Source organism: Eucyclogobius newberryi, unplaced genomic scaffold (assembly GCF_026437365.1).
Source record: "Eucyclogobius newberryi isolate DKJ021-1_F unplaced genomic scaffold, fEucNew1.0.hap1 SCAF_4, whole genome shotgun sequence".
Lineage (NCBI taxonomy): Eukaryota > Metazoa > Chordata > Actinopteri > Gobiiformes > Gobiidae > Eucyclogobius > Eucyclogobius newberryi.
The window spans coordinates 11,414,738-11,442,692 of NW_027316056.1; the positions used below are offsets into that span (position 1 = coordinate 11,414,738).

Here is a 27,955-nt window from a genome sequence, read left to right on the forward strand (position 1 = left end):
TAGAAAAGTGTCTTATACAAATCATTCAAACTTAGTTAAACTATTATACATACTGTTCATCAAAAACAAACATGTATTGATATAAAACCTATCCATAAAGGTGATTTCAAATTCACCATTTCTCAGTAAGAAGATTTTATTTCCAAATGTCATTGGCTGAGATGAGTCACAATGTCCTCCCCGTGTCTCAGTGTGTTCTCTCCAGGCTTTTCTAGACCAGTTGTCTCATTACCAGAAGGTTGCAGCTCTGACCAGTGCATCGTTTTGTCCTTGAGCAAGACTCCCCACCTGTCTTTCCTTTGTATGAATGTGGTTTGTGAGTGAGTAATAGGTGGTTGTCAGAGAGGCAGGCTTTGAATTGACAAATGGCTATCTGTAGCCTTTTGAGAAGCTTTTCAAGTTTAATGGGTCGTTTTTCTAAGCAAAGGATGCGTTATTTCAATCAGTTTTATGAATCTCTGCTGTACCATGAGCTGACCAAAAGCAAGATTTACCATCAAACCGCACCAAATATGTGTAATCCCTCATTCGTCCAGGTGTGTTCCATCGTAGAAAAAGCTTCAATTGTAGTAATCTGGAGTTTCGACTCCAAGAGTCATCTCAATCTGTGGTCTCAATACTCTGGTATTTATCCTACTCTGAGTAAGCCCTGCCCACTGGGCGGAACCTCCTGACAACAGCCTGTTCGATTTATCTAGGTGTTACTACTGTTTTAAGTTTTCCCTGAAATCAATCTTCTTTGTTACCATAACAGTCCTGTAATGGGTCATGGGGATCCTATTGGCTGACTGCAGCTCCCTCGTCACTGATAAGTACCTAATTATACTCAGAATGGCCAGGTCTGATGCTGCACCGTGGCTTCAAAATGTTGATTAAAGTGGGATTATTTTTTATTTTTTTTGTTTCTTACAAAAATGGCCTCCTTAACTCCTCTTTCGAACCATCTCTTCTCCTGCTTAGAATATTCAGCTCACTGTCTTCAAAAGAGTGATGTGTGACTTTAAGATGAAGATGCACAGCGCTCTGTTGTCCTGAATTTGGGTGTCTTCTGTGTTGATACAGTCTTTAGTGGAGAGATGTCAGAAAAGACTGCTTTTGCTGTATGTGTTCTTGAATATCAGAGAAGATTCACATTCATCACTCAGACTCACACTGGATATATACATTTAAGTGAATACTGTTGGATGTCTCATTCAGTCATTCAGTCTTTACTCTTGCCAGTTTGATTCATATGTGACATTTTTTTGTGTGCTCACAGATTGTTTTTTGTCTTAAGTTTGATTTTCTATATTGAAATGGACTTTGTTAGGGCCAAAGTCCTTTACCGTGTGTGAACAACCCTGTGGTATTGAAAAGCAAGGGAAATACTACAAACTAGTATGTTTCTGAATAAGTATTGTGTGTTCTGTGTGTTCTGTTCGGTCCGGCTGTTGTGTTCAGAACTGCGTGAACTGAAGAGAAATGTTCAAAGTGATTTGACCACGCAATCCCCTGCTCAGATAAACATTTGACTCAAAGAAACGGGGTGATTTTGACATTGCTGGTTTCAAAGCAGTCAGCTCTGGTCCTACTTTTCTCCTTCTGTGCGGCACAAACACACTTGATGGAGGAGCAGGTCACTTCTAAAACTTTGGTCCCTGTGCCTTGTGGAAGTCTGTCTCTGCTTTACAAATCACACAGAGAGGAGCAATGGCCAGTTCTTTTATTCAGCATAACGGGGAATTACAGTGGAGCAGAGGCGCTCTCTGGTCGAAGAAGTCTAAAGATTTACAAATACATAAAGGCTTTATACATTTCTCTTACAGGGAGTTGTGTCTTCTGATTAGTTAATGTGTTATCCAGTACACTGTAAAATTAATGAACAGGAGATTTGTCTTAACGGAGGCCATGCAGGGAATGTGGTGTATTGATGGGAGACATCCTGTGCTAGTCTTGTGTTTGAGAGACTAAAGGAGCAACATTGAAAAGAGAAATAACCAGAACTCACTGACATTTGTGTTTTATTGTAAAAAACATATAGTCATAAGGTGAACTATAAAATGTAAAATGATGGGATATTCCAACAGACTGGACTGAACAGTGGTCAGCCCTGACTAGTTCTGCGAGTTCCACCGTAATCTTGTCCCAGTCTGGACTCGCTTTTCACACGGGAGACTTGTTTGCCTGATTCTACTTTGAAAGCCATTGTGAGGTGCTGCCATCGTACGTAATACTTCTCTGTGTACTGTGTCCGACGTCGAAAATGTAATCCAATTTGTGTTTTATTCTGAAAAGACACTCTCTAAGCCAGGCATGTCCAAACTAGGGCCCGGGGGCCAAATGCGGCCCTCAGACCAATTTTTGTCGGCCCTCCAGCTTCCTGCTATGTCGGCCCAAACAACCAAAAGATGTACTTTTTACTGTGAAATTGGGAAAATTCTAGGTCTAATTAAAGGTGTGGCGGCTCATCGCAATTACGTCAAATGCAAGATTTCACATGATTCACTTTGTCATTCAACGAATTCGACATTGTCAAGTTGTTTGTGGCCCTCTGCCCCGTATAAGTTTCAAAAAGCAGCCCTTGGTGAAAAAAGTTTGGACACCCCTGCGCTAAGCACTGCCCTCTTGCTGTTTACACTCGCGCCACCAATGCGGAGGTGGGGGAAATACTCAACATTTTCTTCCAGACAAATCAAGATGAAACCCAAATTGATTATTCCATAAAATCAATTCATCACTCAGCCCTAGATCAAACTAAACCAAGTTTCTGAGTCATAATAAGTCCCTTTTTTGCTCATACATATCACATTTATCTTTTGTGTTCAGCTTGCGATCGTCTAATATCATTCTCCAAACTCGCCCTCACCTTCACGTGTGTCCACCTCAATGTCAGCTCCACTTTGTTGTTGTTTCTGAAGTCTGAAATCAGTTTGCAGAAGTTTGACTTTGCAGACGCCCGAGACAGTTGACGTCATCGCTTCACCCCACAGCGAGCGGGATATGAGGTTGCTGAGGTTTTAAGGCTTTCATTATTCATGTAGGTGTCACACTTGATGCAGTGGGTGGCAGACAGTTACATAGTTTGACCCTAGTGAGCCTCTGTAGGACAAGACGTTATCATCAGCTCGAGTCCAATATAAATCTGACTTATGTGTCCATCAGCGAGGGAAGACGAGGGAAATAATAAAGGCTTTGGGTGTTAGTAAAGCTTTTGTGCGCTTTGAAGAAACCATGAAGAAAATTAGAAACCAAAATTATTATTGGACATGTTTTGATTGATTTGTGCTTGTTTGAATAATTCTGTTTTGTTTGGCATTTGAAGCTTTTCCGTTTCTACGTTCGGACTCTGTTTTTCAAAACATGATTGCTTATTTTATTTTTTTGATAGTTCTGCTGCCTCCAACAGGTAGTGAATTGAACTGTTTCTAATGTTAAATTGTATTAGGTCAGCATTTCAGTTTACAATTTGCATAATGTAAAATAATTGTCGATGTGTGTCACTAAATACCAGAAAAAACGAAATATTAGCAGCCGCATAATGTCAGTGGTTTCCTTGCAGATGTGGCAATAAGTATCCTGAGAGCAAGTGAGCTTTTGAATGAATAATAAATAAAAGTGCTGGATATACTGGTGCATTATTCAACTGTGATGCGTGCACCGTGTTCTGACACTTTTCTATCAGAACCAGGATTATCTTCAACAAATCGCGCCACAGTAGCTCAGTATCCCACACGCATGCATTATTGTTCCTCCCGTCAACCTCTTTTGACTTGCTGGGAATAATGGGAATGAACAAGTCAGTTTGATGTTCAGAGCAAGTCCGGTGATGGTTTACGGATTCCACAATTGTGCTGGAGACTTCTGGGTAAACTATCTGGGGTCAAACATGGCTAAGAAAATCAAGCTGTTAATATAAATGCATCTTCTTTCCCCTGCATCATGCTGCCATTTCAGCTTTGTCCCACAACCCTCCTCCTCCTCCCCTCACCACTGCAGCAACAATACCATCACATCAGTCTCTGCCGAGGTCCAGGCACCTTTTACGTCCTTTGTGGTTAAAATCAGCTATTCCTTTGCGTCACTATTTTTAAAATGAATTGTTTCAGTGAAAGCGCTGTCCAAACTTATCCGTACAAAGCCAAGTCCGCGGCCTCTGTATACAGTTACATGTACACCGGTGTTCCTTTCACCACTGGGTAGAGAAGATGTCAGGCTGGTAACAAGCGGTCCGGGAGTGAAGGGAGCCTGGGGGACGCTGCTGCCGACTGTGAGAGCTATTTCAGGAGCCGAACCTGGTATATCTAAGTGTGTGTGTCTGTGTAGGTGTGTGTGTGTGAAAGGTGTGGCGCTATAGCCTCTCTCTCTAATGAGCCTACACTTGGAGCTTGGCACGATGTATCTGCTGGAAACACCAAACGTAATATGAGGAGACCTAACGGGATTGGGTTATTGGGAACCTAAGTAGAGTCCAATTAAAATGTACATTATGTAAGTAGTTTTAGAGTGTAGCAAATGTGGAGGTATGTGGGGATTTGCAGAGGATGCAGGTTTTTCAAATTTGCCTTAAAGTTAGAATGGCCAGAGTTCGCCTAACGTAGAGGGGTTTTCTTTCAGCTGATTCCTTTATTCTGTTCCTTTGACAGCAAATTTGTGCAATAAGCATGTGTCTTGTCCAGACACAAAACCTCACTATATGTCCTTGGGCTAGGGTTTACCCAGCTATCACTGGGTACATGGCCTGGTAGGGTTAGTGTTCTGCCCAAAGACGATAATAAAGGAATTATAAATGAGTAGAGTAGAACCCAGGCCACATATCTTTTGGCCTCTCTGTTCAACTGCAAGAGTGTTTAGAAGCAGGATCTCAGCCTTTTGTTCTCCATTAAATCTTTATTAGAGGATTTCTGAGGACCAGTCCCTTCTGCCTGAACGATGTCACCCTCATCAAATATCAATCATTCTGGCCTAGTGTGGTAGTGCCCATTAGGGACTGGGAGGTACGCTTGAAAGAGTGAAAATGAGATTATGCATATGCTCTTTAGAACAAAAAAGTATGGAGGGATTAACTTTGACACCAAAATCTTCCTGAATGCCTTTAATGAAACAAAAAACAACAAAGCTTTGAGTTGACGAGTGAAGAACATTATAACAAATAAATATAACACGTCAAAGAATTTCAGAGTTTAAACATAGGTTAGATTTTGGCTATTACTGGTATTTTGTTAGTATCAGCCCTTTCAAGCACACCTACCAGTCCCTAACGCGCAATACCGGGCAAGACATGCAGCTTGATTGATATTTGACATGGGTTACCTCAGAAATCATAAAATATACCTTACATTTTAGTAATGATTGCAAAAGCCCGAATAAAGCATGAACAATAACTTAATTCATAACAAGCAGATCGTTTATAATGTTTGATTCAGGATTATAAACCCTTTAATCAAGCAGTTACTAAGCCTTAATCATTCACTATTTGCTCACTATGATTTAAATCTTTGTTCATGCTTTAGTTAGCCTAATTATTAAGGTTAGGTTGTTATTATAAAGTGGTACCAACTATTCTATCATTCAGAACAACATCCATAATTTCTCTCTCCACAGATTAAAGTCTGTGTCATACCTTCCAATTATTAGTTATTAGAACGGATTGACCAAACATGTCTTTGATTGGTTAATCCACCTGTCAATCATGCCCATCACAACGTATAATGCCAGAATTCTTTGTATTTGAATTGGAAAAAAAGTGGGTTGTTTTCTATAAGCTTTTGCTGTCCCAAAATATTTCACTTGTGTCATTCAAAAAGAGTAAAAATCTCTCAAAAAATAGAGTTCTGCACTGAAATCCCCCTTTCTTCATCCCGTTAGTGAGTATATCTAATGCCCGGCCATGAAATGTTTTGCATATGACATTACAAATCTGAACAAAAACATCTGGAGCTGCCTTCCTGTGATATTTCTCCCTGGCACCAGAGACTCAAATCATATTTTCTTCAATCTGTTTTGACGAAAACTGAGCTGTTCAAACCACTTTCATACATCAAATACACACATTACCGACATGCAAACACTTTTTAGCATTTCCCCTCTGCCAAACTACAAGTTTATATTCCTATTTCAAGCTAAAATGGCTCGTAACCAGTCAGAAATGTCCTGAAATAATCTATGGGCCATGAGTCTAGTCAAAACTTCTCAAATCCAGATGGAAATTTCCGAGCTATTGTTATTTTTCTGCATTGTAAAACCCAACATTAGACCCTACTATTTCAAAAGCGACATTATTGCTGCCTCCGCTCTGCACCTGAGTGGGTTTATTCAGTGTAAAATGGAAATGTGTATTGAATAAGTAGGACAGCCTATTCACAGCGGCGTTTCATCTGAGAAATTACCAATAAGTCGAATGAAGTGACGCTATAGTGGCCACCGAGTCAACCACACTCTACCTCTGTGAAACGTGCCTCGTACCGAAATGCAGGCTTCGCTGTGCTTCTTTAGAGCTTCACAGATTCCCCAGTCTGTGTAATAAATATTTAATGACCTAATGATTATGTGCTATGCTCTGAGGGCTTGTGCACATGTAATAAAGTGGAACGGGTATGAAAAGAGAAAGAATGGAAGAACAATATAGACTAAATGTAAATAATTCAAACAGACCAAAATCTGTCGTTAATAAAGTATGAACGACAGATTTTGGTGATCTACACTGACGAAGCGGCGCTCGGGTGGGTGATTGGTGGAGGTGGGAGGGGCTAATGACGCAGATCGGCGGCCTTGCGTCTGCCAGTTGACCCAAGGGCAGCTGTGACCTCAGAAGTAGCTTATCACGATACGGAGAGAATGACGGTGTTCAGGGCTTCGAGAGGCTTGGGAGTTATTTAAAGTGGAATAATGTGCAATAAAGTGTAAGGAATTCAAATATGCAATGTAAATTTAGCTTGTGATTAAATGTTTACATCACCGTGGAAGTAGAAAAAGACCTGGCGTCGTATTTGTTTCATTGAGCACTAGAATATCAGGATGCTCTAGTTTCAAGTGTCAATTCTCCATCTTTGTCCTGTATCTTAAAACACTGGACCAGGCATGTCCAAACTACGGCCCGGGGGCCAAATGCGGCCCTCAGACCAATTTTTGTTGGCCCTCCGGCTTCCTGATAAGTTGGTCAGGATTCCAGCATTCTGATGTTATACCACCCTAATATTAATGTTCCAAGACTTGTTAGGCTCGGAAGGCTGATCGAAAGCATGTCAAATGCAACATTTTGAATGATTCACTCAGTCATTTGACAATTTTGACATTGTTACGTAGTTTGTGGCCCTCTGCTCCATATAAGTTTCAAATTGCGGCCCTCGCTGAACGAAGTTTGGACAACCCCTGCACTAGACTGTAAAACCTACAAATATACAACCTGGAGATGGTATTGCTTTCTTCAGATGTTGCACCCTCTACCAGAACCTTACCTTAAACATTTCATAGATCTAAAGCAGCCATAACTATTAAAAAGTTGTCTAAATTTAACAACTTTTTTTGCCGTGAACAAAGTCAATTCAACACTCCTGAATAGAAACCAGCCCAATGTGCTAACTGTCAACAGGTCCATCCTGAACGGTCCTTCCTGAGCTCCTCACTGATCCTCCAGTCTGTGTAATACATATTTAATGCCCTAATGATTATATGCTGCGGTTCCATCTGCAGCCTCGCACACCCGGCACTGCCAAATCAATGGCTTTTCCCACGCTAATGATGTCAGGAAACATCTCGCTCCATCTTTCTCTTCGTGAGCGTTTAATCCTGGAGGGCTTTTTTTAGTTTGTCTGGCCCCATTGCGGAGACAAAGCGCTGGTCATTCCTTGGACTAATGCTGATGTTTACCACAGCTGTCATTGCCCCTGACAATCCCTGCAGTTAGGCATTTGTCTAACTTTGCACTCTGCTACTGCTCAGCTTACAACGTCAGGGGGAAAAATGGTACCACAAAACAAGGACAGAACTGGGGAAAAGATGTATGTACAATATGTGTAGAATGACATTTCTCACAAATCAAACGAAATCAAAGACAGCTAAATCGGACCAATCTGAAGGTCCAGTCACCCAAGACTCCTAACAGGAACAAGAATGAACGTGAATGAATGAATGAAATCATAATTCCACAAGCATAATAGTTATATGAGTGCATTAATGTTAGATGCACAGGACTTTTGCATATTCCTACTCATCAAAATAAAAGTTGTTTAATGTAACAACAGGTAAGAATGTCCAAAACACATTAAAAAAAAGATAATATATTTGTAGACTTGTTTTTTATTATTATTATTATATTGAGTTTTAATGACATATTTCTGATTTCAAAACATGTTTTAGGTTTCATCCAAACAACTTCACCTGCTTCTCTTTGTCTCCAAGGCCCGGCCTGTACTTGGACAAAGTGCTGGTAATGTTTTTGAAACACATTTGTCTGCCTCTCCTTTCAGGTCCAAAATGGGTTTGGACAAAGAGGCCGGCCTAATTCACCTGGAAACCAGCATCTCTGAAGGACGTGAGTAATTAAATTCCCAGTCCTCACCTCCATTTTCCCCTTGTGTCTTTGAGCCTTTGTCTGCTGTGAGCGTTTTGGTAAAGTAAAACGGAAAGGCGAGTAGTGTGTGATGGACACTGAGGTAAAACTAATGATGAAATGAGGGTTATATATCAAGTTTACATGAATCAAGTAACATTTACTAAGCTTATTAGCAAACAATGTGAAATAAATGAATGTTTAAGCCCATCCAGTACATACATTAACTTGAATCCGGGGTTGTCAAACTGTTCATATTTCGACGCTCAGGCTGAGTCGCAGGCCGAACATAATGTAAAAAATAAAACAATAAAAATATGAGAAATAAATAGCTTTATATAGCCTAGAAATACCGTAGTTATTTGTGGACACTGTTGTACGCAGCCGGTGAAAGAGTTAATATTCATGAATCAGCAGCAGGAACATGAACATACACTTGTGATATGATTTCTGATATGAAATGTTGATTTCAGCTCTTGTTGCTCAACTCAATATGAGCTCACCATTTTCATAGTTTAAGCTTATCTTTGTGACAAATTATTCATGTAGTGAATCAAATGAGTGCTTTGTATTTGTATTCACAGACACATTAGTGTGGACACAGTCAGAGAGCACAGCAGCTTCATTATGTCATGTTCATACTTTATTACACTCTGACCCGTGTTTTTACCTGTGGCACACTCACTCTATTACTCTATCTATTACTAATCTACTCCACATCAGCAGTGCTTACATCCACAAAACCGTCTCCTTTCTTTCTTCCAAATGTCTCCCAAAATCACACATCTCTTTCCCCGCTCAGACCTCTGCTCAATTTGGTAAAGTGTGCGACGCGTGTCTGCACATCTCAGTCCTCAGCATCCGCTCCAGCAGCACACACAGCAGCACTGTGCTTTAATGGACAACCTTCTCTATGTGAGCACTGATCTGAAAAGAGTAAGACCTCAAATCAATCCATGCCTTCTAATTTTATAGAAAAAGATTTTTATTTGTTTAAGCCTAAAATGTCCTAGTTGGCTGAGATTTCATGTAAAATGATTGAATTGCTGACTTGTAATTGCTGTAATTAAAAGTGTTGTTAAGCCGCAGATACTGTTCACAGAGGTGCGCAACAGTGCACAACTCAAAGTTACTTAAAGGAAAAATGGAGGATTTTTCGCCGATTTGAGAACTCAAGTGGAAGTGCGCATGCACACTCGCCCTGTGCGGACACACACAAAATCCTCGTTGCTACACGTGCGTTTGTATATCAGTACGACGGTTCGAATCTCATCTCTCGTCTCCGTAGATTTCCGTCTCTTCTGAGACAGCTCGAACTGTCTTTCTCTGTCTTAAAGGTTGAATGGACGATTTTTTTGGCAGAAATCTGAGTCTTATTTCCTCGTGGCGTGGACTGCCGGTTAGTCCTGCCACATATCAATCATAAAACACACCTACCGCTCACCTGCAGCCGCGTGCGGATCGTCCCACATTTCCACGTGTCTAAGCGCATTGATCTATCATAATATAGTTCCCTCAGTGTACGGGGCAAAATGAAGTCAAAATGAAAATCTACGGGAGACGAGAGATATGATGCGCTCCGTCGCGCTAATAAACAAACGCACGTGTGTGTTGTATCACTCCGCACGGGGGAGTGCCGAAAAATCGTCCATTGCGCCTTCAATTTTGTCATGTACACTGAGAGAACTATATTATGATAGATCCATGCACTTTGACAAAGGGAAACATGCTGCTCTCCTGGGGACGAGCCGACGAGGCTGCAGGTGAGCAGTAGATGCATCCTATGATTGATACGTGAATGAACTACTCGGCTGTCCACGCCACGAGGAAATGAGACTCAGATTTGGCGCCATTACGCCTTTAACATAACCTTGGTTGCAGTGAGGTGTTTCACTATGGACATCGCATTGTGGATGGTCACGCCCAAGGCATTTTATATTTCTGGAGCCACAATCCAGTCTGTTTGCAAACCCAACACAGATCTGAGCATGCAGGGGCTGCGGTGTTATAGGGGAACCACTCACTGTAAAACTGTCCGACCTTCTCTCATAGTGAATACATCTGTCTACACAGTCATCACCCAGGCATTTCATGTTTAAAAGGTTATGTTCATTTTCAGACTACCGTAATGCATAATGCAGTGTACTTTCAGCCGCTGTTTTGAATTGTGATGATTGTGAATCTTGTTGACCCTGTGACTAGCTGGCCCTGCCTAAGGCCCAAAGTCACTGGGATAGGCTCCAGTCACCCGCGACCCCGAACGGGAACAAGCGGTAGAAAATGAATGAATTAATGATTTTGAATCTATTGTGGATTCACGGTAATGGTTCCGAGAGCAGCTGGTCCGAGGCGTTTTTTGGGTGCCTTGTAATGACCAGATTAGATACTATTTCCGGATTGGTGGCGGCTGATAATTGAGAGAAACCAGAACACTTTCTGGCAAACACCAGATCAAATTAAGCCCTTGTTTACAAGCAAAGCTGGTGTTGGCATCAGATTTGGTGCTGGTTGCTCACAAAATGGTAGAAAGCTTGTTTTAAAACCCCAGCTATTAATGTGCACCTGCACTTTTACAAATGACTGATTTACAGTGAGTTTATCACTTTTGGAAACTTGGCTTGGTGTATTATTTCAATTATTTTAGGAAGTGTATTGCAATTCCTAATAATAGTGACCCATAATAAGTAGTAAGAAAAATCTACTTTCTTTAATTTTTCTTTTATTGTTGGTAAAGTATCACACTTATTAATATTGAATTGTAATTTAGCATGCATTGCAATGTATTGAAAGTGCATATCGTGTTGTGTATTGCTCTGTGTATTGTTACAACCCGATCGTTTTGTGCAAATTTCTGATAGCGATAAACTCCAATATTAGCATGCATGCTACTTCCCACGTAATATAATGTCTTAAATCTAACGTTATTCTGAAAAATAACGCACCAAAAATATGGTGAGGCACAACACATTGACAAGGACATTTTTATTTCATCAAGCCCCACAAATACATAAGTGAACTGTAGAAAGATAGATACTTGACAAATGTAACAAACATAAACCATGTGTCTGCATTGTCTAACTTATTTTATTATATTTGTTTTTTCATATTTGCTGCCTCATTAAAATGGATGTGATAGAACGTTTTTATTAGTACCAAGCTGTGTGCGCAGTTATTCTAAACAGGTCCTTCCTGGAAAGGTTGAAACAAGTCAGAAACAAACACATAGTAATTGGTTCTCTAATTCTAGTCAGTGAAACGTAGATAAATATTTGAGTTGAAGTAATTTCAGAGGTGCTCTATGGAACTATTCTGGTGGAGGTTCTGCCATCTACAGGGTCTTCATGGATGTGATTGTTTTGCCTAGAACGTCCCACAGTATGACAATCTATCTTAATGGAGACAAGCAGGTGACAACACCAAGCCAAGTTACAAGTCAGATCTGCGGAGAGACGACCCTGTCTCGCTCACTGTAGCGGGCTGATTCCACATCATGCAGCTTTGCTCCGCCGCACAGTATTTAAGCAGCTATTGAAGTGAATTAGGGCAGTTCCACATCCCATGCATGTGCTGCACAGGTCCACGGCTCCGCCCCTCCGCCGGCGTCTGACCAAAGTATATTCTGTTCTGCACCTGAGTCAAGCGCCACGGTTCCGAACACCAAACAGGAAAGAGAACATGAACAACATCCCAATTTGCAAAGTAAACTTACTCCACATGGATTATTTTGATCATAATACTCATAATACTATTGTTCTGATAGTTTGACTGATTAGCCTGTAAACTTTCACTTTATGCTGCTGAAACATAGGCAGGAGAGACTGTTATTGGACTCATTCACGTTAAAAAAACATGTGAACTGATGTGAGTCGAAGAGTGATCCCAGACAACATGGCCGTTATTGCACTCCTGCTTTAGAATAAAACTATTCAGATCTTAATTAAGAACTTTTATTTCACAAACTCCTCTGGCACTAGCTCCAGCGGAGCTGCATGATGTGGAATCAGCCCATAAGAATCATTTTTTCCAAGGAACAAGTGTAATTTAATAAATGTGCCCCTTAGATTATATTACAGTGCTTTATCTGTGGTCTGGGTAGCTCTGAGATATTAATGTATAAAGTTCTGACCACTCATATTTTATATACGTTAAATCTGGCATTTAACTTTATTTTGTCATTCAGAAAGTTTGATTTTTTAATGCTGGTCACAAACTTTGACGAACTATAATGAGTTAAGACATTGGGAAAGAAAGGAAATGAAAGCTTTCACTGTTTCAATGTTTTTCTCACAATAATAGTAACACTAAAATGTTATATCGTGACATCCGTAGTCAGATTAAGATAAAATAAGACAAAATAAGATAATCCTTTATTGTCCACACATTGGGAAATTCCGTTGTTACAACACAGTAGATACAGAAGGAAAGGACAGATAACTTATAGGAAGTTAAAAAAAAAAAAAAAAAAAAAAACACTCTTAATAGAAGAACTCTTATGAACAAAACAAAAAAACTCTTATTGACAAAACTCCTCTCATATCTTAATAGGGAATGGAGGGGGGGAAAATAGATAAATAAAATAAAATAAAAAGATACAAATAAAATAAAATAACAATAAAATAAAATACTAATAACAAAATAAAATAGAATAAAGTAAAAAATATTATAGATTATATATTATAATAAAAGATTGAGCCTAGTATAGTATTTTTACCATCTTTTATAACCATCTTACATCATTTAATCTGTAGTGCCTTTAAACATAGACCTTAACACCTTCTAAATCTCAGAAGGTCTCAGAAATAACACACAGGCTGTCAGTACAATCATGAAATAACAATGCTTTTCTATAGACCTCACAGAACGGCTATTGACTGAGCTACTCCTGCAAAGTGCTAATCATTCTGTTTAAACATTTGTCTATCGATTGTGTGATCAATGGTCCCAGTCAATGATGGCTCGGTACAAAAGATTAGCTGTAAAGAAAATAGTAGGTCAAATAAGAATTTTCCATGGATTTAACATAACTCATTATACAGCTGTGGGCAAAAGTTTAATGTAAAAGTGGACTAGCTCAATCTGTTATGAGTACATTCATTTTGACTGGCCCTTTGGATCAGACCGGAGAAAAACCTTGCTTATTGTATTTAATTTGGTCAATAGGTTGGTATGTAATATTGAAGTGGTTTAGCAATTTATTAAATATCTTAGCATTAGTCTTCAAATGAGAGAGGAAGAAGACCTTTTGGCAAACATTAAACTACATATTTATTTTGACAATGATACAAAGCTGTCTGGACATATGTTTTCAATTCAGAAAACCATATTTGAATTATTTTTATTTAAATTATAATTGTTTGCCTTGCCTTACACTTGTCTTCTTACAGCCCTTATTGCTTTACCTGGAATTTTATAGCATTAAAAGTGTATAATTACAGGTTTTTATTGCTCATTGATAGACATGTATTATCAATGAGCAATTATAGAGCAATTCAGAATCAGAAAAGGTTTATTGCCATTGTCAATGAACAAAATTCACAAACATAGGAACTTTTTTTGGTGATTCAATGCAACACAAAACAATAAAACAATGAATAAATGATGTCTTATAGAGTCCTCTTGCTTCTCCGCAGATCTGACCCGTTACTTGACCTAGTGGTGTCACACAATATTTGACCATATAATACAATAGTCAATTCAATGGCAAACCCATAAAAAAACACACGCCTGCGAGAAAACTGCAATATCCATTTGATATCACTCTTGCCCAGATGTATTAACAACTTTATCAACTCAACTCACTCTCCCTGCTGTATTCCACCTGCTGCAGTCAAACAGCATTGCGAGCATCTGTTCTACCTTGATGTCTGCGTGGGTCTTTGTAGCTGACACAATAGAGAAAAACCAATCATACAAACATCAAAAGGTGTCACAAGTTAGGGCCACACAGCCAGGCTCCATCACGCCTGATCTCGACGGCCCCCACACACATTTGGCAGAGGCTAATGTGTCAGGACAGCGGCGCGATGGAAGGCAACGAAAGCAATTGGCCCGGGCGGTCATCTGTCTTTCCACCAGAATGCACCCCTCATCTGCTCTGAAGAGGTTTATTGACACCAGTAAATGTGGAGACACCCAAAGGAGACACCTGACTGAGAGGTGACAAGTGGGTGTTGGTCGCTGGTTTGATGAGGGGTTTTCAACCAGTGGGGCAAGGGCCGCGGGTGGTGCAACGGTTGTTCAGGTGTTGAAGAGGAGACGCTTGCAGAAGTGCAGATTTAAAGACAATGTTAATGTGTTCTACAGGTAGATTATAACAATACTTTGCATTGGTTTAGTGACGTATTAACAGCTAAGAACAAGGAAGAACAAGTTGTGCGGCAAACTGTGCACATTTGTATTTCTTTATTCTGGTTTGGAGCGGTTTTGTTTATAGCAGAGTGAGTCTCGGGGCCTGGCTCCGGGTCCAGAGATAAATGTTTGCCAACGTGAGAACCTGATGTTGCACAAACATAACAAAAGTATTTTTTTGATAAACCACCTGCACCTGGACCTGGACCAGCAAATCACAAAAAAGCTTTAGTAATTCCAAGTTTGTGTTGCTGTGAGACATTGCTAAAGCTGTTGACACAAAATTACTACTGTTTTTAACCTCCTTTTTGGAAATGCGATGGTTTATCACGGGATCAAGTCAAAGTTTAGTGAGAAATTCAAATGTTCTGTTTGTATCTGCTTTTTGCCATCTGGTTTTCACCCGAGTGAGGAGTCAACCTCTCACAACCCACTTTGGATCGCTTAAATAAACTGGTACGGTTCACATACAAGAGGGCAGAAACCAGTCAACTTGAAACATGTCTATAGATAAACCCAATTCATTCATGAGAAAAAATGACTCTGCTCATGTCTTAGTTGCACAAAAATGTTGCACTGCTGTGTGGCTTCGTACATCAACTGGTGTCAAGCGTTTTATTCATTTGCAAAGTACATTTTTCTACATTTTCTGCTGCCCTGTCCAATACAAATGGTAATAAAATAGTTTAAGTGGAAAAAAGGAAGAAAATCCTGCATATGTATGGATACAATATACTAGATAGGAGCAAAACAAATAGAAAAATAAATATAATAAACATATTTTGAACACATAAAAGTAATAGAAATGTAAAGGTTAAGCTTTTCTTTACCACTTACAGCTTTAGTGACACTGGCTTACGCATTTGTTTTCTGTGTCGGGAGCAGAGGCGCTGTACGTCACCTGCCGACTCCAGAACTGCACCGAGGCCAACAAGGGCAAGCCATTCCCTGGATTCATCGACCCCAATTCTCTGGTGGTGCAAGATGAGTACGTGTTTGTGCAGGTATGTAATAGTCCACTTTGCTCGAGGAGAATTAAGAGGTCAGACATACACGGGGGTGTTCGAGATCATTGTAACATTTAAGTGTGTCGTTATGGTTTTGTCTCTTATGTAATTGCAAAATGGTGTTTCTAAATGTTTCTTGTTGTAAAGGTTTCAACTACAGGGAGGCCAATCTACTACGTGTCGGCGAAGAGAGATGTGTTCACCCCGATGAGGCTGCCCAAGTACACTCTGCCCAAGGTACAAGTCTCCAGTCTTTTGAAACAAGCAAGTCTCTTAGATTTAGAGCTGAATGCAGTAAATTGTGTAACCATATCCACTTGTCTTACAGTGCCTACAAATCATACAGCTCATAAAATGCATCTATAATGACTATATAGGGTTAGGGTTATTTTATTACATATCGAGTTTAAATAAATATTAGGTAAAGAGTTTATTGGCAACATTTAGACAAGTATGTTCTGTATATAAACAATAATAGAAGTAAAATAGGTATAGTTGTTCAAGTAAGAGAGGTAATACTTATTTTTTTACTTCAATGCATGCCTTATTTTTATATATCTTGCTTTTTTATTATTATCATTTTATATATATATATATATATATATATATATATAGATATATATATATATATATATATATATATATATATATATATATAGATATATATATATATATATAGATATATATATAGGCGGTTAGCGCTCTTGCCTCCCAAGAAGGAGATCATGGGTTCAATTCCCGGACCAGACCAACATCACATGATCTCTCTGGGTGGAGTCTGCATGTTCTCCCCGTGTTACCGTGGGTTCTCTCCGGGTTCTCCGGCTCCTCCCACCGTCCAAAGACATGCATGTGTTAGGTAAGATTGGTGACTCTAAATTGGCCCTAGTGAATGAATGTGAGCGTGAACTGTCTGTAATGTCTATGTCACTGTGTTGGCCCTGCGACGAGTTGGCCACTGTCCAGGGTGTAGCCCGCCTAAGGCCCAAAGTCACTGGGATAAGCTCCAGTCACCCGCGACCCCAAAAGGGAACAAGCGGTAGAAAATGGATGGATCATTTTATCTTCACCAAATCACCAAAGCAAGTTCCTAGCCTGTGAATTGTGTTTTTCACAGGCCCTTTGTTTTAATTCTGATTCAGATTTTCCCACAAAACCATTCATATTCATACAATTCTTATTTTTTTGGTTCTTACAATTATAGTGACCTGAATAATCACAAATATGTATGAACTTGAAAATCTTGACTATATCTGACAATTTTGTTGAGTTAATTAAAAAAACGTTAATATATTATTTTTCTCCAATAATTATACCTTTTGTACACTTTGACATTTTCTAGGTTTTGGTGCATTTTTTAGGTTTGAATTGGCAAGATTTCCAAAATCCCATTTGTAGATGTTTTTGTATCTAATATACAGTATCAAAATTAAGCAAGAAATTGAAGCCTGGTTTCTCTAAAGTTTTTTTCAAATCCACCTGCTTGTCTCCTTAACATTAATATAGTCTTGTTCTTACCAAACGTTAGCAAATAACTGTGTATTTGTCATTTTACTCCAATGTTCAATGGAAAATCCTAAGGTGATTATTATGGTTATTATGACTATCACAGTTACATACTCAAAGTAAAATAAGCTCAAATGTATTTTTCCCAGGTTGTCAATGTCACAATGATGTCACTTTATCATTCAGAAGTTTTAATCTCTAATGCTGGTCACAACTTAGACAGTATGATGATGAAAGGAAACGATAAGGACTTAAGTGTAGTTTGGTCATGATGACAATAGTTGTAAAATTGCATTTCTTCTCACTAAAATTGTCAACACTAAAATATGATATTGTGACATTCCAACTACTTAATGACTGGACAGCAGCCAACCAAACTCCTTCTCTGACTGCTCTTTTGTCTGTGTACATGCTCTTGAAGCGTATAGTGTGTTCTCAGTAGAGCCACACAAGCATTCTCACACAAGGCAGTGATTTATGGACAGACGGGGCTTTTGGTGTCGTCACAAAGCCGGGGATTGTTCAGTCACGACGAGTTCAGATCAAACGTGATTTGCATGACTGTCTGCGAGCATAAAACCATCATTAGCTCAAAGTGCCATTTTGATGTGTTCTTGGCTGTACACTATATACAGTACTGCATTATAATTGTCCTTGTAAGAATGACTGCAAAGGCAAACGTAATATATTGTATCTGACGTTTGAGTTTAGGCCACAGTCCAGACATAAGACATGAGCTTGGATGCAGTATCACGATCAGTTGTAGAAGTAGTTTTGTAAAGAAAAGTACCAATTAATATTTGAAAAAATAAATAGTAGTTTAAAATCCATTGTTGCGTGGTACTTAATAGGTAGTAGCATTTATTTTAAGCAACAACACATATATTGTACTTTAACTTCACGAATGAGAGAGACCTGGAAATATTGCTTTAAATGCTCAAATATTGCTTTAAATCATTTTAGAGAGTTTTACAAAGTTGATTCTTTGAGCTTTTAACCATGTTCTGACATTGCTTGTGCATCAAAAACATACCTGGAGTTGTATTTAGCTTTATTCACTGACCAACTGAGGTCTTGCCCTTAAAACCAGGCTGAAGACGTCCTCAATAATGTGCTATTGGTTCCTATATGCAGTTTTTTAATGTTATTATTTGTATGTTGTAACTATGTGTAGGTTTTTAATCTCAATGGGACTCTCTTGGTTAGATAAAGGTTAAATAAATTGATGAGTTGAAATCCTGGTTTGAAAATCTTTTCCTCTCCGAGCGTCAAACATCACTCCATTCTGAATTTCCCCGATCTGTGATGTCGTCTCAATCTGTGACATGGCTCCAAGATCTTCAGCGCTGTTCTTTAATCCATAAATCGTCGCCATCAAATCACGATCATTACAACTGCGTAGCATCTTTAGCAAGTTGTGAGGCGTTATTTTTAATCCTGCGTAATTCCGTCTGCAGCCAGTAAATGGCGTTCAAATTCAGTTGTATGTATTTATTTATTCATTTTTTAAAGTGTGTATATTCAAGCGTGTGTTTAATTTATCACAACACAAATAATGAACATTCTTCATCCTTTAATAGTTAAATTTAGTTCGACCAACCGAGCGCATACTGAACTTTCTGCCATATATTACATAAAACACCTACGTTAACTGGCCATTTAACCACTTCAGAAAATGTTTGCTCCATCACACAAAGTAAGTCGTTTGTAAACCATTACTTTTACACTCTCCCCTGTATACAACACAGTGAATGTTACTTAAAAGACAACATAATGTTTCGGAAATTGCCTCTCTCTTGACCTCACACGCTTGACGACAGAAAACAGCTACAATTGTTTTTGTGTCATTCGTATTTAAAACCACCTTCCATAATCGTCCGGCAGCTCTTTGTTTGTATTCCGTTCAAAGTTGCAGTAAACCATGGAAGCGTCTGTGGCTCAGCGTGGCTCTGTCTTTGTTATTTATGACCAAATCACAGCTCAAAGTAACTCCAACAGTGCTCGCTCTATTGTTATTCCACTGTGCTCCTCCGACACTCCCGGGCTGCTCCCGTCACGTCCCCCATTGACAATTAAACATGTTTTATTCAATCAGGCCCCGGGCAGCTCTCGGCGACAGTGGACTCACTGTGTGCTGCTGTTGGCACAGTCGGCGGTAGATGAAGCACACGAGCTAACGGATCACTGCGGGCTAACGGCGGCGCGCACTAGGCCGGTCCAATATGGCTGACACGGAGCGATTGGCGTGCGGACTCAAATCACGGACAGGGAAGCGGTAGCTGTCCTGATTAGACGATATGATTAAGCGCAGTAGGTGTGTGGAAAAACAACAATCCTTTCAACAAGTGCTGGTTAATTCATTTAGCTCCATGGAAATTACGACGTGCAGGTATATACATGCTCAGAGGCGGTTTTGTTCTCAGCGGGAGGTTAGTTACAACTTTACACAATAGAGAAAGTATAGTCTGGTAAAGCTTTTTCATATTTTTTCAACAGGCACGGGCTAAAGCAATCATAGCGAATGTTGCCTGACCAGCCAAGATCAGACACTTATATATTGCTGATTTCAAATGGGCGTGATTGATGAGATTAACCATTAATCATAGAAATGCATGGCAAGGCAAGTTTATTTGTAGAGCACATTTCATACACAAGGCAATTCAAAGTGCTTCACACAGCAGGAAAAATGTATTGAAATCACAAAGAAATTACAGAAATACAATAAAATTAACTAAATAAAAAAAAAAAAAAAAAAAAAAAAAAGCCAAATCCAAATTTATCGGACCACATTGGCAGGCATTCCAGACACTCCTTCTCCAGACACTCCTTGTCATGCTGCAATGTCCTTTATTTGACATTGCAGCATGACAGGCGTTGTTCCCATATCTGCGCGCTTTCTGCAAACTGCAGATTAATCATTGACATTAATGGTCTGTTTGTATCTAATCAAACCAAAATAATATAGATGGTTGTGAACTATGCAGATTTCTGTAGAATCGACAAGGCATTAAACTCTTTACAAAGGAGGAACTCATGAAACTGCGGAAAACCATCGTCTTACCCGGAGATCGTCACGTTATCCCGGCGGACATCCTAATTTTTCCCCTCCATCCCTTGTTGAGAAATGGGAGGTTTTGTCTATAGGAGTTTTTGTTTATAAGAGTTCTTCTATTGAGAGTGTTTTTTAAACTTCCTATATCTGTGATCTGTCCTTTTCCTCTGTATCTACTGCGTTGTATCAATGAAATTTCCCCTTGTGTGGACAATAAAGGATTATCTTAAATATGAGGTTTAAGAAGTTACCGTCTATATATTTAGTTCTGAACGATGAGAAGGTTCAAGAGGAGAAGACTTCTGACACAAAGTAGCAGCTGTGATTGGACCATCCCAAGATAGAGTTAGGGTTGTTTCGGCAAACACACGTGTTTGTCTTCATTTACTTCTCTACAACTGGAGACAGCTCGTGGACTTCAACCGGTTTAACATCCAATGGCAGTCAAGTGCAGTTTGGGGCCTGTGCATGTCCCACAAGAATTCCAAAGGGATTAAAATCAATGCGTGCTGTTCAACTGACCTCGGAGCACTGTGGACGTGGGTGCGGGGAACAAGCTGGTTTGTGTTAAATACGTGAGTCTCTTTTTCCTGGACACCGCGTCAATTTAGATACTTAGCTGTTGCGTGAACCTGTGCTGTGTTTGTTAAACATATACTGCCGAACACCGTAGTAACATGCTCAAAATAGTACTGAACCCGCCCTGTGTTGAGTGTAAAACAAGGTGTTATTCCATATTTAGGAGCAGAGCAAAAGCATGATTCCAGTTTGAATGCAGGAGGGTCTGGAACCAGATTCTTTTGCGTTGTAATTATTTTCCTCAGTTTTATTCTTTTTTTTTTAGGCATCATTTTCTTCATATCCCTTTTCATTGCACAGGCATAACCCTCCTTTTTCCTTGGAGTGTAATTGAACACATCCGTCTGTACTTCACTGTCTATGGCCCCTGTTCAATGGTCCTTCACCTTTCTTTGAGTCACTCCTGGTCAAAGCAGTTGACCCTGTCATCTCTCTCTGCCCGGAGCGTCAGCTTGTCTAAACTGTTGTAGAAATCTATTTAAAAGGTACACACTCAGATGGTGGAGCATTCTCTCACTCGCACTGGGGCTGCATTCATTTGTTGGAGTGTTTTTTTATTATAGTAACATAAGTAAACCAAAATGTCATTCAAGTTATGAACTATTTGTGATTTTTATCATACACTTAATTCATAAGTACCGTATTTTCCGGACTATAAGTCGCACCTTTTCATAGTTCAGGCCGGGGTGCGATTTATACTTACATTTATACTTATATACTTATACTCCGGAGCAAATAATATGTGATATTATTTGTTATTTTCACACTTGCAACCACATTTCATACTTCAGTGCAATTTACATATGTTTTTTTCTTCTCTATTATGCATTCTTTTTGCCGGTGCAACTTATAGTCCAGAAAATACGGTCATTTTTTTGCTCTAGAAACATACCTAATCTCACTTGTACATGCATAACAGCTCAAGCTCAGTCAGATTTGATGGAGACCTTTTCAGTTTTCAGATCTGGCCACGGATTCTCAACTGGATTTAGGTCTAGATTTTGACTGGGCCATTCTAACACATGAATACGTTTTGATTTAAACGATTCCATTGTAGCTCTGTCTTTATGTTTAGGCTTGTTTTACCACTGAAGATGAACCTCTGCACCACAGGTTTTTTTCAAGATTGCCCTGTATTTGGCCCCATCCATCTTCCCATAAGCTCTGAGCATCTTCCTGGTCCCTGCTGAAGAAAAGCGGCCCCACAGCCTGATGCTGCACTTCCATGTTTGACAGAGGAGTGTTCATGTGCCGTGTTAGCGTTATGATGTTAGGCATTTTTAGCATTTTCTTCCACATGTTTACTGTGTCCTCCACATGGCTTCTGGTAAACTGCAAACAGGACTTCTTATGGCTCTTTTTCAACAATGGCTCTTTTTTTTTTTTTTTTTTTTTTTTTTTTTCCTCCTTCTTCTTCCTCTTTGTCTTTTTTAATCAGTAAATAATGCACAATTTCACTTTGTGTTGCTCTTCTGCAAAATATGGCAATTAAATCTATTTACATTTGTCGTTGTGACGTCAAAAAAAATGTGGACACGTTCTAGGGGGACGAGTCACTGTGTATTTAAGAGTAACCTAAATATTTTTATTGTGCACTTTCTAAAGACGATGCCATGTTTTTTTTGTCATTACTTTTGCCAATGTGTTTTTCTTTTTTCAAAGAATCAATTAAAAACTTACAATTTGTTAGCAATAAAAATGCTTGTTTTTGTGTCTTTCTCCTCACAGGAGCTGCATGTGATCAGCACGGACGATAACCGTGTGGTGGCAGCGGTGCAGGAGTGGAACCAGAATGAGACGTATAACTTGTACGTGTCCGATACTTCAGGGGTCTTCTACTCTCTGGCCCTGGAGAACGTGGTCAGCAGCATGGGCATCGAGGGCAACGTCATGATCGATCTGTACGAGGTGAAGCTACGCACAGATATTCATATTCTTACTCAACATTTGTATTACTTCCATCCATTTTATTAGTGTATTTAGGAGGCTCAGTACTTGACACCAATTTTGATACTATGAAAATTATTGTTAAAAAACAACAACAACACACAAAGTATTTTTTCAACGCAAAATAAGAGCAATCATTCTTTTCATCTGGTCTTAATGAACCCTCTGGTCACCTCAGGACCCTCAAGGGTTTGAGCAACTTTTTTTTTCAAACCTCAATATTGCTGGCGTATTATATGTAAATAATTCATAATGGAAACAAAATATTTGGTCCATTACTGTGTTTTCAATGGAAGAGGTCTATTTTTTTTTTTTTTTTTTAATCATGTTTGTTTTAAATGACCATAAACTCCACATGGATTAATAGTGTTTTCTACTTTCAAAATCTTCATTTACTTCTACTCTACACACACATGTGTAAACTTTATCAATATGATGCCTATTTTTTACTTTATAAGAACATATAACCTTAAAAGTACACATTGAGTGAATAATACAAGTAGAAAAAATACATAATTTCAAAAGGAAAAAGTGAACTTTCTAACTTAAGCTTGATTTATTAGAACCTATTATATGTAAATAATTTATGGTGAAAACATATTTGGTGAATTACTGTGTTTTGAATGGGAGAGATTTATGTAAAAAAATACTGCATAAATCTCCTTTGACTTATATTAAATAGCAGCACCTGACTTTCTGTGTGGAGTTTGCATGTTCCTCCCTGTGTCTGTAGTCCTGACCAAGCCGGGCACAAAGATCTGGAGATGGGTCCCTGGGCGCTGAGGAGAGGCCCCAAGAATGGGTCAAGTGCAGAGGACAAATTTCCCTACGAGGACAATAAAGTGTATTAACCTGAACAATTATAATATATAATGTATAGTAAAAGTTAAAAGGACAGAACATGTTTTAATTGTTTTGGTCTGAAGGTAAAGATTGTCTGTGTGTCCTGTGATGACCCCCCTGTGACGACCCCCCTGTGACGACCTCCCTGTGACGACCCCCCTGTGACGACCCCCCTATGACGACCTCCCTGTGACGACCCCCCTCTGACGACCCCCCTCTGACGACCCCCCTCTGACGACCCCCCTGTGACGACCCCCCTGTGACGACCTCCCTGTGACGACCCCCCTGTGACGACCCCCCTGTGACGACCTCCCTGTGACGACCCCCCTCTGACGACCCCCCTCTGACGACCCCCCTGTGACGACCCCCCTGTGGCCCCTCTGTGAACACAAAACTCTTGAGTGTCAAAACAAGTGGATCTCAGAAACTTTTATCTTCTTATTGGCCATCACAAAGGTGTCTGATATTGTATTCACTCATTCATTTTCTACCGCTTGTTCCCTTTAGGGGCCTAAGGCGGGGCACACCCTTGACAGGGGCCAGCTCGTCGCAGGGTTAAACACAAGAGACATAAACACACAGACAAACATTCACTCTCACATTCATTCACTAGGGACAATTTAAAGTTGCCAATTTAACTAACACATGCAAGTCTTTGGACGGTGGGAGGACGACGGAGAACTTGGAGAGATCCCACGGTAACACGGGGAGAACATGCAGACATATAGATGGTGGTCTGGCCCAGAAATCAAACTTATGAACTGATATTGTATTAAAGTGTAAATAAAGTCAAATGCCTTTTGTTTGAGCTTCTCTGGTCATATTCACAGCAGCTATTTGGGAAGAAGAAAATGAGTTGAGGTTGTTATGCAGTCGATTGAAGAGGAGCTCAGAAGTCAAGATGAAGAGGAGGATTAGAGCGCAAGTTATGAACTAAAAATGAAACAAAAAATACAGGTGCGCACCAGACAGGCAACAGATCGAAAGATAGAGGTGAATCAGGGCATGCATTGATCCATGAGTTGACTGCGGGCCAGCAAAGTTAAAAAGTCACCAGCCACAAGTTCTTTATCGCCGCACGCCTGGCAGAGTTACTCTTCAGAAGGAAGCTTTGACCTTTCTGGAGACAAAAAGATGGAACAAACATGAGAGTTTGACACCAAAACTCATCCACACCAGCCAAGGTGAACTAACTTGGGTTGAAACCTTATGCCCTGAATTAGAATAGGTGCTGTCCTAATGAGTTTAAACAGTGTCTTCCATTCTAAGTGTCCCCTGTAAGATCCTCCTCTTAATCTTGGCTGCTGAAATCCTCATATTCGATCAACTGCATAATAGCCTCAAGAGCCTCTTTATTAAAGTCTCTACTCATTTTCTTACCCCAAATAAGTGCTGTGAATATGACCAGAGAAAGTCAAAAGGCATTTGCCTTTATTTAAACTTGTCTTTAGTTCTTTCTTTCTTTGAGATCCACTTGTTCACATGTGTTCACACTGGGGCCACAGGGGGGCAGTCACACGGTGAGAGTGTCTGTGCTGGACACACAATCTTTACCATTATACAAACACAATTAAACCATCTCTGGTCATATTTATTTTGGAATACATGTTATTATAATATACAATAATCAAAACATGTGTTAATAATGTAGGTCAATGGAGATATCCAGTGTTTTTGAACATAAACCTGTCCCATTCAAAACACAGGAATGCACCAAAGATTTTTCCACCATGAATTATTGACATATACAAGGCTCAAATAAATTTAGCTCAAGTTAAGTGGAAAACTTGAGTTTGAAAGTAGACAGAAATATAAAGATGATGGATCTTATGACCGTTACAAGAAGGAATCCTGACCAGGTTAAGACATTTCTAGAATTAATCCGGGAAGGTCCACGTTGGTCCTTTTTCTTTTTGTCAGTATCAATACCGGCTCAAATTAATTTCTAGTTTTGATCACAGTTTTAGGATTATATTGATATACATTTTGTATTGAGTGTTTTTTTTAATCATTGTTTTGTATTATGTCGGTGTAATCCCTCATTCGTCCAGGCGTGTTCCATAGTAGAAAAAGCTTCAGTTGTAGTCATCTGGACTCAGTTTGAAAAAATAGACGTTTCGACTCTCATCCAAGAGTCATTGTCAATAAAAGAATTTAGATCGAGAACTCCGATATTAATACTGTTCTGTGGTAAGACCCGCCCATTGGGCGGAGCCTTCCTGAAGTAGAAAGAGTTGTTTGTTTCAACAGAAACTCCCCCCTTGTATCTACCGAGCTAGCCTATTCAGAATCTTAATGGGCTATTAGAATCCTCTTTGTCTTTGTGAGACCCTGGCTCAACCACCCTGAGTACCTGATTAGCATCTAAATATCCTTGTCCTGGTCCTCTACCTTTCCAGGGGTTCAGTATTCCATTATAAATAACAGGAAGATTAAATCTGAGCCCTCCATTTCTGTTTAAAGAAGGTCTTTCTTTTTTAACAAAAATAGCTTCCTTGACTCCTCTTTCAAACCATCTTTTCTCCCTGCTTAAAATCTTCACCTCACCGTCTTCAAACGAGTGATTAGAGGCTTCAAGATGGAGATGCACGGCGCTCTGAGGTCCTGAACTTGTATTTCTTCTGTGCTGATAAAGCCTCTTGTGTCTACACAAGAGGCTGTTTAGTCTCACCTATGTACCGTTCTTTACAGCTTTCTTCACTGCATTGGATCGAATAAACTACATTGCTCTGTTTTTGAGTCGGCAACTTGTCCTTAGGGTGAACCAGTTTTTGTCTTAAAGTGTTTCCTGGTTTAAAATAAACAAAGGCTGGAAAAAGAGGAAGCGATAGACCGGCCTCTGTATTACAGACTGTATCCTGGTGAAGCCATGCCTTGCATTTATGGCCTTCCAAAAATACACAAAAAGGAGGTTCCACTCAGACCCATAGTGTGCAGCACAGATTCCATCACTTACAATGTGGCCAAGCATTTAACAACTATATTGGCTCCACTTGTGGGGAATTCGGAACATCATGTGGAAAACACGCACAACTTTGTGGATAAAGTGAAACATCTCCAACTGGACCCAGATGACCTCATGGTTTCATATGATGTGGTGTCCCTGTTCACCTGCATCCCGACCACTGATGCAGTAGCAGCAGTGAGGATCAGACTGCAGGAAGACACCACCCTACAGGAAAGGACCAAACTGACACCTGAACACATATGTAAACTGCTGGACATCTGTCTGAACACCACTTACTTTCAATTCCGGGGACAATTTTACAGACAGATTCATGGCTGTGCCATGGGCTCGCCCGTCTCTCCCATAGTGGCCAACCTGTACATGGAGCACTTTGAGAAGAAGGCACTGTCCTCATTCTCAGGCATAGCCCCAAAACTGTGGCTCCGCTATGTCGATGATACTTTTGTAACAATCAAGAAACAAGAGCTGGAAACCTTCTCTGATCACATCAATGCTGTGGACCCACATATCAGGTTTACAAGAGAAGACGCTAAGGAGAATCGCTTGGCCTTTCTTGATTGTTCCACGATCAGAGGAGAGGACGGGAAACTCCAAATAGAAGTATATAGGAAACCTACACACACGGACCAGTATCTGCTCTTTGGTTCCAACCACCCACTACAGCACAAGCTGGGGGTGATCAGAACCTTACAACACAGAGCTCAAGGTGTGCCCACCAGCTCAGAGGGCAAGAAGAAAGAGGAAAAACATGTCCGAAATGCCCTCTCAGCCTGTGGTTACCCCGCTTGGGCTCTCAACAGAGTGAAGAGAACCAAGAAGCAGGACAAAAGGGAAACTGAACAGAGAAGGAAGGGTGTTTCTATCCCTTATGTGTCTGGCCTGTCGGAAAAACTGCAGAGAATTTTTAGACAACACGAAGTCCCTGTTTATTTTAAACCAGGAAACACTTTAAGACAAAAACTGGTTCATCCTAAGGACAAGTTGCCAACTCAAAAACAGAGCAATGTAGTTTATTCGATCCAATGCAGTGAAGAAAGCTGTAAAGAACGTTACATAGGTGAGACAAAACAGCCTCTACACAAGAGGCTCTATCAGCACAGAAGAAATACAAGTTCAGGACCTCAGAGCGCCGTGCATCTCCATCTTGAAGCCTCTAATCACTCGTTTGAAGACGGTGA

At 39.9% G+C, this 27,955-nt stretch overlaps 1 protein-coding gene across 1 annotated transcript in view; it reads left to right on the forward strand.

The window, feature by feature from the left end:
• The window catches only part of sorcs1 (sortilin-related VPS10 domain containing receptor 1), a 318,946-nt gene that overhangs the window by 229,921 nt on the left and 61,070 nt on the right, over window positions 1-27,955 (forward strand). Inside the window, exons 6-9 of the mRNA XM_072462766.1 lie at window positions 8,445-8,509; window positions 15,761-15,879; window positions 16,030-16,119; window positions 22,748-22,927. Coding sequence (XP_072318867.1) covers window positions 8,445-8,509; window positions 15,761-15,879; window positions 16,030-16,119; window positions 22,748-22,927 — 454 coding nt within the window. The remainder of the gene's footprint in view (window positions 1-8,444; window positions 8,510-15,760; window positions 15,880-16,029; window positions 16,120-22,747; window positions 22,928-27,955) is intronic.